Source organism: Cervus elaphus, chromosome 23 (genome assembly GCF_910594005.1).
Source record: "Cervus elaphus chromosome 23, mCerEla1.1, whole genome shotgun sequence".
Classification (NCBI taxonomy): Eukaryota; Metazoa; Chordata; class Mammalia; order Artiodactyla; family Cervidae; genus Cervus; species Cervus elaphus.
The window spans coordinates 42,723,033-42,739,516 of NC_057837.1; the positions used below are offsets into that span (position 1 = coordinate 42,723,033).

Below are 16,484 nucleotides of genomic sequence, written 5' to 3' on the forward strand. Positions count from 1 at the left end.
CCGCCCCGACGGCAGGGCTGAGGATTGGGCTGGTCCTGGGAAATGGAGCAGGGCCTCCCTGAGGGCCTCAGGAGAAGAGAAGGACTCTGTCCCTGGAAAGACAGGCCCAGGGGTAGGAGTGCATAAAGGAGTGGGTCTGGGGTTTCTCCCGAGGGCAGAATGCTGAGTACAGGCAGCAGGGCAAAGGCCAGAGAAGAGCAGTTTTCTGGACAAGAAAAGGATTCTGACACTTGTTGGAGCTTCTCACGTTTGCTTTGTCATCTTAGAGCTGTGGCCAAAGACCCAGAGGTGTTCACCTTATAGATACATCGTTTATTTATGGGCTTGTTCTCCTCACTTCACTTATTTTGGTCCTAGACTCTTTAGTGGGGTTTTCTTGATATCACTAAGTCAACATATAAAGCCATTTTTCCCTCTTTTTTAGTGCCAGAGCCCCTTTCTGGTTCGGGGTGCACCTGTGGGTGGGGCTAAGCTGGTGGAGTTCACCTCTGGCCAGCAGAGGGCGGGGCTGCGCACTTAACCAGCTGTCCCTGGACCACGGGTGTGAAGTCAGTTTAGTGGAAATAAAGCTGCCTGGAGCTCTGTTACGTTTGCAGAGGAAACTGGGGTGATTCCCAGGTAGTGAAGAGGTGCTCGGTTCCATGTATGTCCTGGGTCATGTCAGGAGAGTGAATTGGTTCGGTGTATGTGCTGGGTCACAGCAGGAGAGTGAAGGGCAAAGCACTCACCGGGTCTGGGAAGCTCCAGGCCCCAGAGCAGAGACGTGCAGCTGGCAGGGCCCTTCCCAGTGGCATCTGAGCACCTGCCTCTGACCCTACACATGCCTCTCGGCTTGGTGTCCGGCAGCTGGTCTTCTCTATTCACTGTGGGGTTTCTGGAGTGTTGGGAGCTGGTCTTCTCTGAGCACTGTGGGGTGTCCTGGAATGTTGTGAGCTAGTCTTCTCTAAGCCTTGTGGGGTGTTCTGGAGTGTTGTGAGCTGGTCTCTGAACACTGTAGGGTTTCTGGAATGTTGTGAGTTGGTCTTCTCTGAACACTGTAGGGTGTTCTGGAGTGTTGTGAGCTGGTCTCTGACACTGTGGGGTTTCTGGATTATCACAGGCCTGGGAAATCACAAAGAAGACTTGTGCATACACCAACCACACGGTGCTGCCTGAGGCCTTGGAGCGCTGGCCGGTGTCCATGTTTGAGAAGCTGCTGCCACGGCACCTGGACATCATCTACGCCATCAATCAGAGGCACCTGGACGTGAGCACGGCGGGGCAGCAGGGGTGCACCTGCAGGGCCCGCCTGTCCTATCGTGATGGGGGGAGGAGGACTGCGCCTACTTCCCTGGGCCCTCCTCTTCACTCTCCATCGCACCGTCAGGCCTGGGACAGGTGCTTCTTGAACAGAATAGCCTCTGCTCACAGAGGACTTGGGGCCTGAGGGCTGGCCCTTGGCAGAGCTGTTGGCTGGTCCCCACACTGGGAGCCCTGCTTTCGGGGTTTGAGGGAGCCCTTTTTCCCATATCTGAGGAGGTTCAGACGTAAGTGTCTGTTCCTGGCACGCCAGAGGCCTTTGTCCTGAGACATCACTGCAGCATTTGGGTGATGGGGATAAAGTCACCGCTGAGACATCACTGCAGCGTTTGCGTGGAAACGCTTGGGGGAAAAGTCACCTGTGTCTTTTCTCTGTCATGCATAGAGCATCCTGCTGGTATAGGAATGGGGGAACTTAGGATTCAGGTGTGATGATTTTCCTCTTTTTGATCTTTCGGTGGAAAGAGTGGCTGTTCTCACTGGTAGACTGTGGGTACATCCTGCCTGGGCCACCGGGCACAGCATCTTCATCTCTTCCTGTGGGTCACATGGCACCTGCTCAGCTCCACCAAGTCCACAGGCTGAGCCCGCGGCTCAGGGCTAGCCAGCCTGGACTGCAGCCACCCTGGGGGAGCAGCTCCCGCCCTCCCACTCACAGCTCTGTCCTTGCAGCATGTGGCCGCCCTGTTCCCTGGGGACGTGGACCGCCTGCGGAGGATGTCGGTGATCGAGGAAGGGGACTGCAAGCGGATCAACATGGCGCACCTGTGTGTCATCGGGTCCCACGCTGTCAACGGCGTGGCGAGGATCCACTCGGAGATCGTGAGGCAGTCAGTGTGAGTGGGGGGCGCCCTTCAGCTCCCATCCCACCCCCGCCACCCGCAGTGTGGTGACTGAGGCTGATAAGCGCCCAGAGCTCAGTGGTGGGAGGGTGAGCCTCTGGCTCGATGGACAACGCTGGGGGCTGAGCCCTCTTGTCACCAGGAGCCCCTCTGGCTGTCGGTATTCTCCGTCTGTCCAGGCAGAAGGTCTGCTCCTGGAGCACATGCCTGGGGATGAGAGGCCCGGGCCAGACTGGGGGAGGTCAGGGCAGAGGTCAGGCCTGGGGCTCGTCTCCGAGAGGAAGGAGGGATTCCGAGGGCAGGTTCCCTGCTCCAGCCCCTCTCCGTGGGACAGGATCTCAGAATTCCGTCTTTCAGTCCTCGTCCCAGTCCTCGTGTGGGACACCTGCCATGAGCGCGCCCGGTGGCCTGTGTCCCCAGTGCTGGCCTGAGGCTTTGTGTGATATGCCGTTTTATCCCCGCTGTCTGTCCGCAGCCTGCTGTCAGGACCACTGGGAGGAGGCCAGGCTCCAGCCACCTGCCGGGGTGGTCGGGTTCCTGGGGAGGCAGAACAGCAGGCTGGGTCCGGGGCCCCTCCAGAGGGCCCTGTGCCCTTTGCCCACCTTGTTCCAACCAGTGTTTGCCGAGTTGCCTGTGGTCTGTGTGTTTAGCTTTAAGGACTTTTACGAGCTGGAGCCGGAGAAGTTCCAGAATAAAACAAATGGCATCACGCCCCGCCGCTGGCTGCTCCTGTGTAACCCGGGGCTGGCAGAGACCATTGTGGAGGTGAGGCTGGTGCCCCCCAGCCCGCCTGGGGCTGTGTGGGCACGACCCACCCCCTTGCGTGTGGAGAGTGGGGGCTCCTGGACAAGGGGGTGGGCACTGCCGCCTACAGATGTGACCAGCCTGGCAGTTGGTCGGCAGCTCTGGCGGTCTGTGCAGGAGTTCAGAGGGGGTCCTGGGCTTCAGGTCCAGCTTGTGAGTCCTGACGAGATGTGTGAGCTGGGGATGTGGTCACTGTTGACTGGTTCCCGTGTTCTCGAGCGGCTCCAGTGTGCAGGATCTCCTGGGAGGGGATGTGGTGGAGAGGAGCGGCCAAAGGGGATGCAGAGCGCAGAAGCTGTGTCGCCCTCACGGTTCCGCAGAGGATCGGGGAGGGTTTCCTGACAGACCTGAGCCAACTGAAGAAGCTGTTGCCGCTGGTCGGGGACGAGGCGCTCATCAGGGACGTGGCCCAGGTCAAGCAGGTAGGCCTGGCATGGGGCCAGGGGCTTAGCCCCCACTCAGCCCTGTGGAGGGGCCCCAGGTCCTCAGGGAGAGCTTGCCTGGAGGGGAAGCGCATGGGAATCAACTCAGGCCCCACATAGCCACTCGAGGTGCTGTGTACATCCCCAGGCCCCCCGCAGCTGTCTCACAGCCAGGCTTTCTGGACAGCCTCTGAAGACCGAGACTGACCCTCTGTTGCGCCAGTGGCCTGGCCCTGGGGGCCCAGAAATAGTGTTCGCTTCAGGGTCTCTGTCCCTGTCTTCTCGTCTCCTTTTTCTGCTTTTCTCACCCTCGCTTCTCCCCCAGGGTTTGCCTGTTGGTCTGGTTTCTCGCTCAGCTCTGAGCTCTCGTGCAGATCCACCCTCAGGGCCACGCTTCCCCGCTTCTGCCCACGTGGACCCCCGGCCCTCCGTGTCCTCCCTGGGATGGCCCCTCCCTGCTGCATCTCTGACGGGCTCACAGACTCAGCCCTGTGAACACCCCACTGTCCTTACCGCTGTTCTCCCAGGAAAACAAGGTCAAGTTCTCCGCCTTCCTGGAGAAGCAGTACGGGGTGAAGGTCAACCCCTCATCCATGTTCGACGTGCACGTGAAGCGGATCCATGAGTACAAGCGGCAGCTGCTCAACTGCCTGCACGTGGTCACCTTGTACAACCGTGAGTGCCCTGCCCGCACCCCCCGTGGACCAGACCTTTTTCTCACGCGCTTGATCTGACGTGACGCGTTCACTTTAAGCAGCGGCTTCTGGTTTTCTGTGTTCAGAGCAGAGCAGCTACAAGGAGTGAGATGTGAACTCAGAGGTTGGGGAGCTTGAGGCCCAGGGGATGCCCTGCCTCTGGGGTGGGGCCTTCCGGTCCCTGGAGGCTGGGTTGTAGGTTCGGTGTAGCCTTTCACATTTAGTTATTATTGTTATTAGACTTGTTTAAAGTTACCTGGAGACACTTTACTCAGCAAGGGAGGCATTTAAGTTGCGCTCTTGAAAGATGAAATAGTATGTTACATCTCTACACCTCAGTAACATTTAAGTGGCATTTAATTTTGAAGCAAATGTGAATCAAAGAACCTCCCCAACCACAAAGTCGCTATGAACATTTTCTAGTTCTATAAATGAGGTAATAAAACCTCAAGGAAACCGGCATGGTTTTTTAATTTTTGTAACATAGTAATAGTAACATAGTAGGAGCAATAGTAACATAGTAATATTAATAGTAAAATAGCAAAGTGGATCCTAACTTTGAAAACAAAGGAACCACAAATACAGCTCCTCTGGAGACTGTCAGCTCCCCAGTTCCCATGAGGGAGACTTGGTCCCAAAGGCCCCACGCGATCACTCATGAGACAGTTCAGATTCCCATTTCCGTTGAGCAGCTCTGACCCAACGCTCAGAAAAGGCTCAGGGGAGCGCCCTCCTGTGCATGTGACTCAGGCATCTCCTGGGTCAGAGACGGCAGTTCCTGGAGACCTTGTTTTGTGCCGTGGTTTGCTTTCACCATTGTGATTTTCTGCATTTTCTTTGTCATTGCCCCAGCGGTGCCCTCGAGTCCCCTGCTCCCAAGCAGCGGGGCGGGTCTCCTGGCGGCCCTCTGTCCCTGCCCCCTCTGGTGGCCCGGGCCGCCTACTGCCCTCCCTGCGCCACATCTGCTTGGGGCCTTGGCAGCGTTCCGACGGGGCTGGCAGGGCGTGCACCGCCCGCCCACTCATCCGCCTGTGTGTGTGCGCACGCTCAGGGTGGGTGTGTGGTCTCCCCACGGGCAGCCCCCTCGCTGTGCCCTGACTTGGGTCCCCGTCTGCTCTGAGGGCCGTCCGGTCACCCTCCTGCTTGGTTCCTGCAACCCAAGGTCTTCTGTGTCCGCAGCATCAGTGGCCTTTCCCAGGAAGGGTAGCTGGGCTGAGGCGACATCCTCCGCCTCCCTCTCTCCTTGGGCAGCAGGAGGGTGGTCCTCGGGGGGCAACTCTCTGGGCCGGTGCTCATCCGGCTCAGCTGTGTCGGCCGCTGGCCACCGCGGTCAGTTCTCTCCATGCTCACGGCCCTCTGAGCGTGTTGGTTGGTGTCTTCTATCCCGGCTAAGAAGTTCCTTGAAATACCTGGAAACCTGGATTCGGCTTCCTCCTCCCGGGGCTCCAGTGACCTGTGTGGTTGGTGCTTCTCCCACCTTCTTTTTGCCTGTCGAGGGCGCGCTCTCTGCTTTTCTGCTCCCTGCTGTCTGCTGGTCCTGCTCCATGCTCTGTGCTATTCTCTGCCCGTCTCTCCTCCCTGTGGTTTCTGTGATCGGGTCTCACCTCATGGGGCCGTTCTACCTTGTGGCCCATGTTTTCCCCATCTTGGTGTTGCGTTTCGGGCCGTGGTCTCCCGTCTGCGTTGACCATCCTCACAGGCTGGAGACTTAGGGGGGCAGCTTCTACTTCCCTCATCTGTGGCAAAGCTGTGTGTTGGGGTTGGAAGAGTTGCATCAAGACCCTGGCCGGAGCCTCATGAGCTCAGGGCAGCTGCAGGCCTCCCAGCTCCAGACGTCTCTCTGAGGCTGTGTCCTCTCTCTGTGGCCGTGTCCCCTCTCCGAGGCCGTGTCCCCTCTCCAAGGCCGTGTCCCATCTCCGAGGCCGTGTCCCCTCTCTGAGGCCGTGTCCCCTCTCTGAGGCCGTGTCCCCTCTCTGTGACCGTGTCCCCTCTCTGTGACCGTGTCCCCTCTCCGAGGCCGTGTCCCCCTCCGAGGCTGTGTCCCCTCTCCGAGGCCGTGTCCCCCTCCGAGGCCATGTCCCCTCTCTGAAGCCATGTTCCCTCGCTGTGGCTGTGTCCCCCACTCTGTGGCTCCAAGTCCAGGCTGGCTCAGGAGGCGTCGTGGCCTGTGGGCCTCTGCCTACCAGGATGTCCAGGCCCCTCTCCGAGGTTTCCCTGTGGGAGAGGGGCTGACATAGTCCGCCCACCCAGCCCTCAGGGGCTCTTTGCCTGCCTCCTCCCTTCCCTCCCCAAGAGGTCAGGATTCCTGAGACCCTGCGCTCACAGCCCTATCTCCCACCCATCTTGTGACCCGGCAGGACTTGCTCAGTGATCCGGCATTCGCATATTTTTCCTCTTTACAATGTAGCTTGTGGTTTGGGGCTTTTTTTTTTCTCTTGTTCTCTAGGTCACTCTGTCCGCTATCTGGAAGCAGGAAGGTTCAAAACTCAGGGACTACAGGAACCTGAGGTCAAAGGTTAAAGATCAGCCATGCCTCTTAGTGGATACTGTAAATCTCGTGGCTGATTCCTGACCCTGGTGAATACTGTTCAGGGCAGCCCCGCACCTCTGTAGACACCACCACCCTGATGAAATCTGAAGACCCAGTGGCCTGGCAAGGACAGCTCATTCGGCTGGGGCTGGAGGCGAGCTGTCTGCTCCTGTGCAGGAAAGCTCTGGGGGGCTTCTCACCCTCTGTCCCAGCAGGGAGGGGGCTTGGTCTCTCACTGACACCCCGCACAGGCTGACAGTTAATCACCACTGTCCCAAGGTCAACCCATTTTCGAGTGCCCGTCACATGCAAGGGCCTTCAGTCCTGGTCACCAGACCCAAAAGAGCTCCTGTCTTGGGCTGCTCTGGACACAAACGCGCAGCTTTTCCACTGAACCTTCTGGAAGAATCTGCTCCTGGTTAGCCTTTGGCACCAACCTGGACGCAGCAAGCACAGGGCTCAGGCATGTCTGGCTCTAGTTGCCTTACTTGGCTGTCTTCTGTTTGTCTTACAGGAATAAAGAAGGACCCGACCCAGGCCTTTGTGCCCAGGACTGTCATGATTGGGGGCAAGGTGAGGTGATGGCTTCTTTGCTCTTGCTTGGTGTTGGGTGGGAACATACAAACCACCATGCTTTTCCGCAGTGTCCCTGTATCTGGGCTGGACGCTGCGGGTGGCTAGGCACCGACCTGCACACAAAGCCCAGAGGTCCCTGCCCCAGTGATGTCTCTGGGCCAGGACGTTCAGGTGTCTCATCAGCTCGGCCACAGGACGGGAGCTGGATGGGGCCCCTGCCTGCCCAGGGCAGTGGGGTCCTCAGGGCCAACCTCCAGTGGGGAAGCACCGTTCCTCATTGTGATTACCAGCGTTCCACACATCCCATGCACTTTTGTGCTGAGTGGACACCGGTCACTGGCTGCTTCATCAGCTAGATGTGGGCCTGCTCTCAGCCTGGCCTCACGCATTTTATTTACCACGGCATGTGCTTTAGGACATGTGATCACAGAGTCCCAGTGTGTCGCCAGGGGGTGTCGGCAGGTCCCACCACAGGTCTCTGGACTCTAGGCCCCATGTCCCCACCCTCCGCCACTTTTCCAAGGAGCCTGGGCACGGCTGCTTCATGGGGGCTGCAGGCGGGCCCAGGTTTGTTCTCTCCTGCGACTTGAGCACCTCCGCAGATGGAGGCACCCTGTGGGCTCCCCCAGCTCAGACAGCAGCTCACACCTGCCTTTTTCTGTCTCAGCCCCCGCCCCCCACCCCCGACTCCTGCTGTTCCTGAAACAGATTCTGGACAGTACTCTGTTTCATTTGTCAGTATTTCCATACGCATTTCTCAGAGATGGGGACTGTCAAAAAGTTTTCAAATGTTTTTTAGAAATGAGAATCTAGAGAAAAAAAGAATCGTAGAACATCTGCAAACCTGTTGCCTGACTTTTGCTAAACCTTTTCGAAGTAGATTACAAACACTGGAACATTTCACCCCTAAGAACTTGATTAGTTGTCTTCCCCATGACGTTTTCCTGCAAAACCACACAACACCACCATCACAGTTACAACACTTGACAAGAATTCCTCCACATCATTAAATATCCAGCCAGGGCCACATGCCTGGCTGTCTTATTAGAAATCTTGAGTTTGTTTGAATCAGGATCCAGTGAAGTTCTCACATGGCGCTGGGCAGCTGTGTCTCATCCATAGGTTTTCGTCCACATCCCCCCTTTTTTCCTCTGCAGTTTTTTACAGAAATTGGGTTGTCTCCCCCAGACCATGTCCCTCTGGTATCTCCCAGAACCTTCATGGGTTCCCCGTGTTTCCTGTAGGTTGGTAGTCAGTTCTCAGGGGTCCTTGTTCCCTCTCTCCATTTCTAAAAAACAAACTAGAATCAGGAAACCAAGCTTGAGGCTGACTGATCTGTGCATGTGGGTAAAGGGCTGTCACGAGAGGCGCTCAGTCGGCACCCAGGGGGCGGCTGGGGTGCTGTGCCCTGTGGGCCCGTCTGTCAGGTTGAAAGACACACAAGGATGCCGTGACCTCAGCCCCCGTGGGGCCTCCTCCCACCAGCCGAGCCACTCAGCTGGGCGCATCCAAGCCGGACTCCAGCGACCCTGCCCTGAGCACAGGGTATGTGCTGTGTGCCCCTTTCCCTGTTGCAGGCAGCGCCCGGCTACCACATGGCTAAGAAGATCATCAAGCTGGTCACGTCCATTGGTGATATCGTCAACCATGATCCGATTGTGGGCGACAGGCTCAAAGTGATCTTCCTGGAAAACTACCGGGTGTCTTTGGCCGAGAAAGGTGAGCCTGCCCTACCTGGATGCAGCGGGTGGTCCTTGCTGGTCAGGGCCTGTCTTGCCTTCAGGCAGATTAATGGCCCTGACACCACATTCCCCAGCTAGAGGGGCCCCGGTCTGGTAGCCAAGGCCCTGGTCTCTGTACTTCCTGCCCTCCCCTCCTCGTGCCTCTGCCCCTCAGCTTGGCCTTCCTGCCCCTGGGCTCGCTCTTGGTGGCCCATGCCCCACACCCTTCCCCTGCCCCAGTGATGCTTCTGCTTGTCCCCACCTGTTCACTCTGGCCTGCATCTGCTCTGGGGGCGTCTAGCTGGGGCCCTCCACTGTGGGGGTCCTAGGTATGTGTTGCCACCAAGAGAAGGGCCTGCGGCCACATGTGGCTCAGAGCAGGGTTCTTCTGAGCTGGACTGGCCTTTCTAAGGCAGCCGCTTCTGGAGACCTGGCAGGAAGTGCTAGGAAACCTGAGCCTGGAATCGTGGCCCAAGTTGCAGCCCCTCTGGTCCAGGGGACTGTACGCTGCCCTCCAGCGTCGGTGGAGGGCAGGCTCTCACACTCCTTCCCCCTCCAGTGTGGCCGGGTCACCAACATCATCCCTGTGGTCCCACCACTGCCCTGGACCATCTGTGGCTCCAGGGTTGGGTTGTGGTTCGTGCTTCACTGAGCTTCTCACAACGTCTCAGGCCCTATGCCGCCTGGAACTCCCAGGCTAGCTCCTGCACTTCCTAGAACTGACCTTGGGGACAGCCTGGGGTCAGGCCTCATGCTCCCCAGCTCTTGGACTTGCTATGGTCATGTGTCCACCATCCTGTCTGCCCGTGTCCCTCTGCCCGAGGGACCGGGGGTGTCTGTGTCTCCATCCCAGCACCTGGCCCTGACCATGAAGATGGGGCTGGACTCTGGACTTGGCTGACCCCGAGTGGCCACCAGCCGGGTCAGGGAAGCAGCATCCGTCAGCCCTGAGGACCTGCTGAGGATGCGGGAGCAGGGTCGCCGAGGCAGGCAGGATGGAAGCCGTGCTCCTGCCGCCATGGCGAGACACAGAAACCCGCGTGTGGGAGAAGCCGCCCAGCTGCTGGGGGGTTGTGACTCGGCTGCTATGCCCAGGCTGTACAGAGGGACTCCCAGGCATAAGGCCATGGGAAGACTGTCCCCGGTCCTCTGCTCCTGTGAGAGTCGATTCCTTTCAAAGTCGTTTAAGGAGCCTATGGGCTGATGGACTAAGACAGCAGTGATGTCAGGATACAAGGGAAAGAATACCCAACCCAGCTCTGGTATGGCCCTGGTCCACAAGTTCTAGGACAGTGGTCCTCTGCTGCCTGCAGGGCTTCTCGGCGTCTCTACGTGGACCCACTGCCTCGGGCTGCCCTTGGTCGGGAAGGGGAGCTGTGTGGGGTGGGGGGCAGTGCGTGGTGTCCCCTGGCCGTTCCTGTTGCTCTTGTGCCTCCTGACTGACGGGTCTTGTCTGTGCCCCGCTCCCCGCAGTCATCCCCGCCGCCGACCTGTCGCAGCAAATCTCCACTGCGGGCACCGAGGCCTCAGGCACAGGCAACATGAAGTTCATGCTCAACGGGGCCCTCACCATCGGCACCATGGACGGGGCCAACGTGGAGATGGCCGAGGAGGCCGGGGCCGAGAACCTCTTCATCTTTGGCCTGAGGGTGGAGGACGTGGAGGCCCTGGACCAGAAAGGGTGGGTTCTTCTTGAGGCCTCTGTCTCCTCTAAGTGTCCTCACACCTGTGGATACCTTGAGGGGGTCCCGGCTCAACCTAGTTGCCTGAAATCCCTCAGGGGACCCGGGGAGGCCGCAGGCACCAGGGCCTGAACCCAAATGGTGGGAACTTTGTCAGCCTGCAAGCACTGCCCCTTTCGGCCTTGCCCCGTGTCTGCCACACGCCTCCCTTTCCCCAGATTCCCTGATGGCTCTCAGGTCCGACTTCACATGTCATTTTCTTCTGCAAGGTCCTGGCACGGACTGGGGGTGGGGGCTCTGTGGGACCCTTTGAGCAGCCCCTCCTGGAGGACCATCTCAGCTACCACATGTTTGTACCAGGAGGAGGTGGAGGTGATGTGCCCTCCGTGGCCAGCCCAGCCTGGCTGGCTCCGGCTCTGCCTGCTCACGAGTCCGCCATCTCCTGCAGGTACAACGCCCGCGAGTACTACGACCGTCTGCCCGAGCTGCGGCAGGCCGTGGACCAGATTAACAGCGGCTTCTTCTCCCCCAGGGAGCCCGACTGCTTTAAGGACGTTGTCGACATGCTGCTGAACCATGACAGGTGGGATAGGACCCTCGTCCCTCCCCACTGCTGGCTCAAGACCACACATCATTTGGGGCGAAGCCTGGGCTTTGGTGAGGCTCAACCCCACCTCAGCCCACGGCCAGAGGCATGGCCACATCCAGGCACTCGGGCTTGTGGGGCCTCTGACCATGCTTGGCGAGCCTCGGAGCCTGGTGATGGGATTGCATGACAAGCAGGAGGTGATGTCACGTCTGTGGGTGGATGGAGGTGACGTGCCTGGGATACAGGGAGCCTGGGTGTTAACTACTCCTGGGAGTCTAGGAGTGGTTCAGGTGGAAAGAACTTGTGAGGCTACAAGTCTCCACGTGGTTGGTGTTTTATGACAAGGCCACTGACACAGGGTGACGCTCCTCTGGGCACAGCCTTGCTCATTTGTCACAGGTCGACAGTGGCATCTGCCTTGACCACAGGCCTCTGCTCCACCCTGGTAAAAGGCGGGTCTGCTGAAGGCCGAGAATCGACCTTTATTCCACTTTCGGTTCCTGTGGGTTAGTCTGTTGTGTTCCAGTGAATGTCATCTGCTGGCTTCTGTCAAACCCGATCATGCACATCTGGGGCTGGGCACTCAGCCCTGCAGATTCTGGGATCCAGGAGAGACTTAACAGGGTTCTATGAATTGTGATCCTGAATCAATTGTAAACAAAACACATTTATGTGTCATAAATCCTGTACCACCAGTTGTCAGCTGATGAGAACTGAGAGGTGGAGCCTACATCCCCTGGGCCCCCCTGGAGGTGGAGGGGACCTTAGTCTGTGTTCCTCTAGCCCAAGGGCAAGGTTTCTTTCAACAGCATGGGGCTATAAGGTTTTTCTAGAGTAGTGTCTCCAGGACAACACTGTTGCTGAGAGAGCAGCCACTGTGGCCACCCCTGTCCTGTGGAGCACAAGGACGCAGCCAGCCAAATCTGGGGGCCCTTTTCCTGACCTCCCATTTGCCACCCGCCCAGCCCAGCTTCCTGTCTCCCATTTCAGGTTCAAGGTGTTTGCGGATTATGAAGCGTACGTGGCGTGCCAGGCCCGGGTGGACCAGCTGTACCGGGTGAGGCTCTTGGGCCCTGGCAGGGAAGTTGCAGGGTGGGACCGTGTCCTGCTGTCTCAGGCCACTCCTGGGAGCTCACAGCTGACCTAGTGGCCCAGAGCAGGTCGGGCTTCTTCCTCTCTTGCTCAAGGACTGCCTCAGCTGGGCAGCTGCCTGGGCTATCACCTGGGACCCTTGGGGCCAGGCTGCTGTCCACACCAGCACACATGCCCCTGCAGCCTGGGCGCCGCCACAGAGCTGGCTCAGTCTGACCGCCTGCGCGCGTGTGAGGAGGACATGAGGGGCATGAGGTCCGAGGCAGGAGACGCGGCTTGTGGGCAGTGAAGACCTTTGCGCTTAAAGGGAGGTGAATGGTTTCTCAGGCAGTGGACGGGTCACCAGCGAGCAGGGTGAGGACCTGCAGCTCTAGGGCGGGCACGCTGGAGCCGGCTCTCCACTGCCGCCCCAGGTCCCGCCTGCAGGGAGCGGGCACAGCCAGGGGAGCCTCCCGGGAAGACTCAGCTCCTGAGCCTAGGGAGGTGACGGGGTGTCATAGCCCATGCACCTGGCCAGGCTTGGCCGCAGGAGGGGACACTGGCGACAGGGGCATGGCTGTGTAGTCGCTGCTCAGATCGGTAAAGCAGCTTTTTGGACACAGCCTGAGGGGCTTGTATCTCACCATCCCCCTCAACTCAGGACACAGCTCCTGAAGTCTCCTCCTGAGACAGGACAGGAGGGGGCCTGGGAGGCCAGGTGACCCCGGGCTCAAGGAGGTACCCTGACCTCCCTTCGAGGAGTGCCCTCCTGGCGCTGGCTGCAGTCAGGGGGCGAATCCCCTCCTGGCGGGGTGTCTGCATTGTGTACACTCTGCCCTGGCGGGACCCCTCGGGCTCCAGGCCGTCTGTTCACCTGGAAGCTTTCCTGGTGGGTGGGCCCCCTTCCCAGTGAGCTCTAGCTGTGAGGGCCTGCCTTCCGTCAGGCTGCCCAGGGCTGACTGCATCTGGGAACAGACTGAGGTCACTGAGCACCCACCTCCCTCTGCAGAACCCCAAGGAGTGGACCAAGAAGGTCATCAGGAACATTGCCTGCTCGGGCAAGTTTTCCAGTGACCGGACCATCACGGAGTACGCCCGTGACATCTGGGGAGCAGAGCCGCCTGCCCTGCAGGCCCCACCGCCCAGCCTCCCCAGGGACTAGGCCCCAGCCTCGGGACCAGCTTTCATCCCCTTGCTGATTCTGCCCGTTGTCTCCAAGCATTTTGCTAGCACCCTGCCACTTCCAGGAGGGTTGGGGGAATCGTGGCGGTGGCTTTGAGGTGCTGGGGTGTGGAGATGCCCCTTCACTGCCTGCCGGAGAGCAGGTCCCAAGCACTGACAGGGCTCGCCCCCCACACACCCCCACCCCCCAAGATGCCCACTCAGCTTCCCCACGGCCTTGTACAGACCTGTGTGAGCTCGTATTCAATTTTGAGCCTCTGCACTCTGGGGTCCAGTCAGGTAGCCATGACAAAGCTTGGGCAAGCGTGTGTTTCTGCAGCACGCAGGCTGGCCATCCAGTCTCTCCCAGCCCAGCTCTGCCTCCTGGCCCTGCTGGGAGGGTCCAGGGCACCGGGCCATGTCCTAATAGCGGCCATGTGTGCACCCGACCCGGGGTTTCCAGATTGAGCAGGTAGCAGGGCCCCAGGGGAACCGAGGGTGACACTGGTGAGGACACCTGTGTCCAGAACCAGAGGCTTCGGTTAGGACAAGGCTGGCTGGTGCAGAATTGGTTCAATTTTGCTTTTTCAAAAGATCTTTCACAAGGAAATGAAACTAGCTGAGGTTTTCCTTGTTTTAGCAATGGAAAATAGCACTTTTGAAGTTTATGCCTCCGGAGGCAATGCTGGGGTGTTTTCACTTGGGGTCCCCACCTAGCTGGATAAGGCTGAATGCCCAGCCCTGTGCTAGGCCTGCACCCTCCCTCTGCCCGTCAGGCAGGAGGCAGCAGGACAACCTGGTCTGGAAAAGGACTGGTGGGCCCAGAGGGGAGCCCACCCTCCATTCTACCCAGACGGCAGGCTGGCACCAGGGATGGCAGCTGAACGGTGGGAAGGATGAAGCCTGGGAGCAGGCGGGAGCTGGGGACAGAAGCTTGTGGAGGCTCTGCACTCTCACATGCTGGACCTGGGTGGCTCGGGGCTCTGCCCTCACCCCACCAGAACTGGGGGGTCTGCAGTCGTGCCCCCAGCACCCATTGCTGCCCGCTCTTTAGGCCAAGTGTGACCGTCACTGTGCCCCTCGCTGTCACTGCCTTGTGTGAGAAAGCGATTAAACCTGCTTGTGCTCAGATGCTCTGGCCTCTGTGTGTCTCTGCACCCAGGGCGCTGCGTGTCCCAGCCTGGATACACTATGGCCCACCGCTCCGGGACTGGGGACAGAACGTTCTCTCACCCAGCTGCTGTGGCACTCGGAGCCCCATGAGCCTGAGTCATCAAACCCAGCATTGGGAAAACGTCAGCTGGGTGTTGGCGTTTTGGGTGTGAATTGTACTGCTCTTTTGCACCTGTCTTTCGCCACCCACTCCTGGTCCTGGGAAGTGGAACTCCTGGGGACCAAATCATTCCCCTCCCCAAACTATATGGCTGCAAGTTAAATAAAAAAACCCAGTGAGATGTGAGCTCAGGGCTCAGTGTTACCCAGAGAACCCAAGTGTTGGGGGAGGGGCACCTGGTCTCGGGTCTGGGGCGGCTCCCAGGACACTTGCTTCCACAGGCTGTGACCACAGATCAATGTGGGCATCTCGAGCTGTTCTTGACCACAAACTGACTTTGTGACTCAACAAAGGGTCAGTCCTACTCCACAGTTTAAGCTGAGCTTCTTGGACTGAGGTAATAAGCAGAGACACCCCCAGGCAGAGACATGTAGACCTAATTACCCGAAAGGTGTCGAGGGCGGGAGCTACCTCCGCAACCTTGTTATGCTTTATCTTCAGGCTGTCAGACCTGTAAAAACACTAACAGCTTGTATTTTTACTTTATATCTTACTTTATCCTCCCCACCCACCCCCCACCGTAAAATCTGAGGCAACCTACACAGACAAAATTTAAAGAAAAACAGGATGAAGGCTTGAGCCCAGGCAGAGCAAGCGAAGTGTAGACAGTCTCAGATGGCCTTGCTGGTCAGGACGAACAGGGGATGTGGCTCTGGGCTGCGGGGCTGCCAGGAGCCCCAGTGACAAAGCCCGAGAAGCCCCAGGGGGCCGCCTTGCCCACATGGGCTTTGTGCTTTAGTTACATGAAGGCAGTGTCAGATCAGGATAGGCATCCCAGAAAGCCAAGGGGACGTGAAGCTGAGGACCAGGTGGCTGAGAATTGCCATGGGCAGCTCTAAGGTGTTTTGAAGAGGGTGTAATCTCCTGTTTCTGGGCCTCCAGCCAGTTCACAGCTGCTCACGGGCCAAGGGCAGTAGGGGAGAGAAGGCAAATAAGCTCCTCCCCACCCCGGGGAATTTCTGCACTCACTCAAAAGTGTCAGAGCCTAAGGATCTAGGGGAGGAAGACCTGCCTTTAGGAGAAGGTGAAAGTTACTCAGTTGTGTCCGACTCTTTGTGACTCTTTGTACAGCCCATGGAATTCTCCAGGCCAGAATACTGGAGTGGGTAGCCTTTCCCTTCTTCAGGGGATCTTCCCAACAAGGATCAAACCCAGGTCTGCATTACAGGCAGGATTCTCTACCAGCTGAGCCCCAAGGGAAGCCCAAGGAGAGTGAACCAAAGTCCTCTGCCCTGAGACCAGCCCTGTACTGTACGGCATGCAGCCCCCTTAGAAAGACACACACCATCTCCCTCTGGGGGTGAGAGGAGGGTGGTGAGTGGGCACTGGCGTTGTGCATGGGAGGTGGGCTTGGCCAAACGCCATGAACAGTGAGTGAAGAAGCTGACACTCCCAGGGCAGAACGGGAGTACGTGGACTCCAGCAGCCTGAGTCCTTTCACGAGTAGCCAGGGGCTCGTCCCGGGTCTCTGAGGGAAACCCCACTGCCCATCCGTCAATGAGGTTGAAAGGCTCACCCACAAAGACCTGGTTTTAGGAAAAGGCCATCTGCCCCACCGGAGAAGACAACCTCCCCATGAACATGCCTCCGACACAACACCCCTCCCCACGGGACCTCAGTGTCTGCAGGAGCAGGAAGAAAGCCCGCAATCCTTGGCCTTACAGAGCCACCCCCTCCTCACATGGCTGGGTTCAGAGAGTGGCCTGGGGCTGTGGGCACAGCCTGGACACCGCTGGAGGCAGCAGTGAGAAAACAGATA

General features: G+C 58.6%; 1 protein-coding gene across 1 annotated transcript in view; it reads left to right on the plus strand.

The window, feature by feature from the left end:
* The window catches only part of PYGB (glycogen phosphorylase B), a 34,135-nt gene extending 19,612 nt beyond the window's left edge, over positions 1–14,523 (plus strand). The window contains exons 10-20 of the mRNA XM_043882725.1: positions 1,100–1,246; positions 1,972–2,135; positions 2,792–2,906; positions 3,266–3,367; positions 3,895–4,042; positions 7,107–7,165; positions 8,746–8,887; positions 10,363–10,570; positions 11,020–11,154; positions 12,151–12,217; positions 13,241–14,523. Coding sequence (XP_043738660.1) covers positions 1,100–1,246; positions 1,972–2,135; positions 2,792–2,906; positions 3,266–3,367; positions 3,895–4,042; positions 7,107–7,165; positions 8,746–8,887; positions 10,363–10,570; positions 11,020–11,154; positions 12,151–12,217; positions 13,241–13,393 — 1,440 coding nt within the window. The 3' untranslated portion in view covers positions 13,394–14,523. The remainder of the gene's footprint in view (positions 1–1,099; positions 1,247–1,971; positions 2,136–2,791; positions 2,907–3,265; positions 3,368–3,894; positions 4,043–7,106; positions 7,166–8,745; positions 8,888–10,362; positions 10,571–11,019; positions 11,155–12,150; positions 12,218–13,240) is intronic.
* The last annotated feature ends 1,961 nt before the right edge of the window (positions 14,524–16,484 follow it).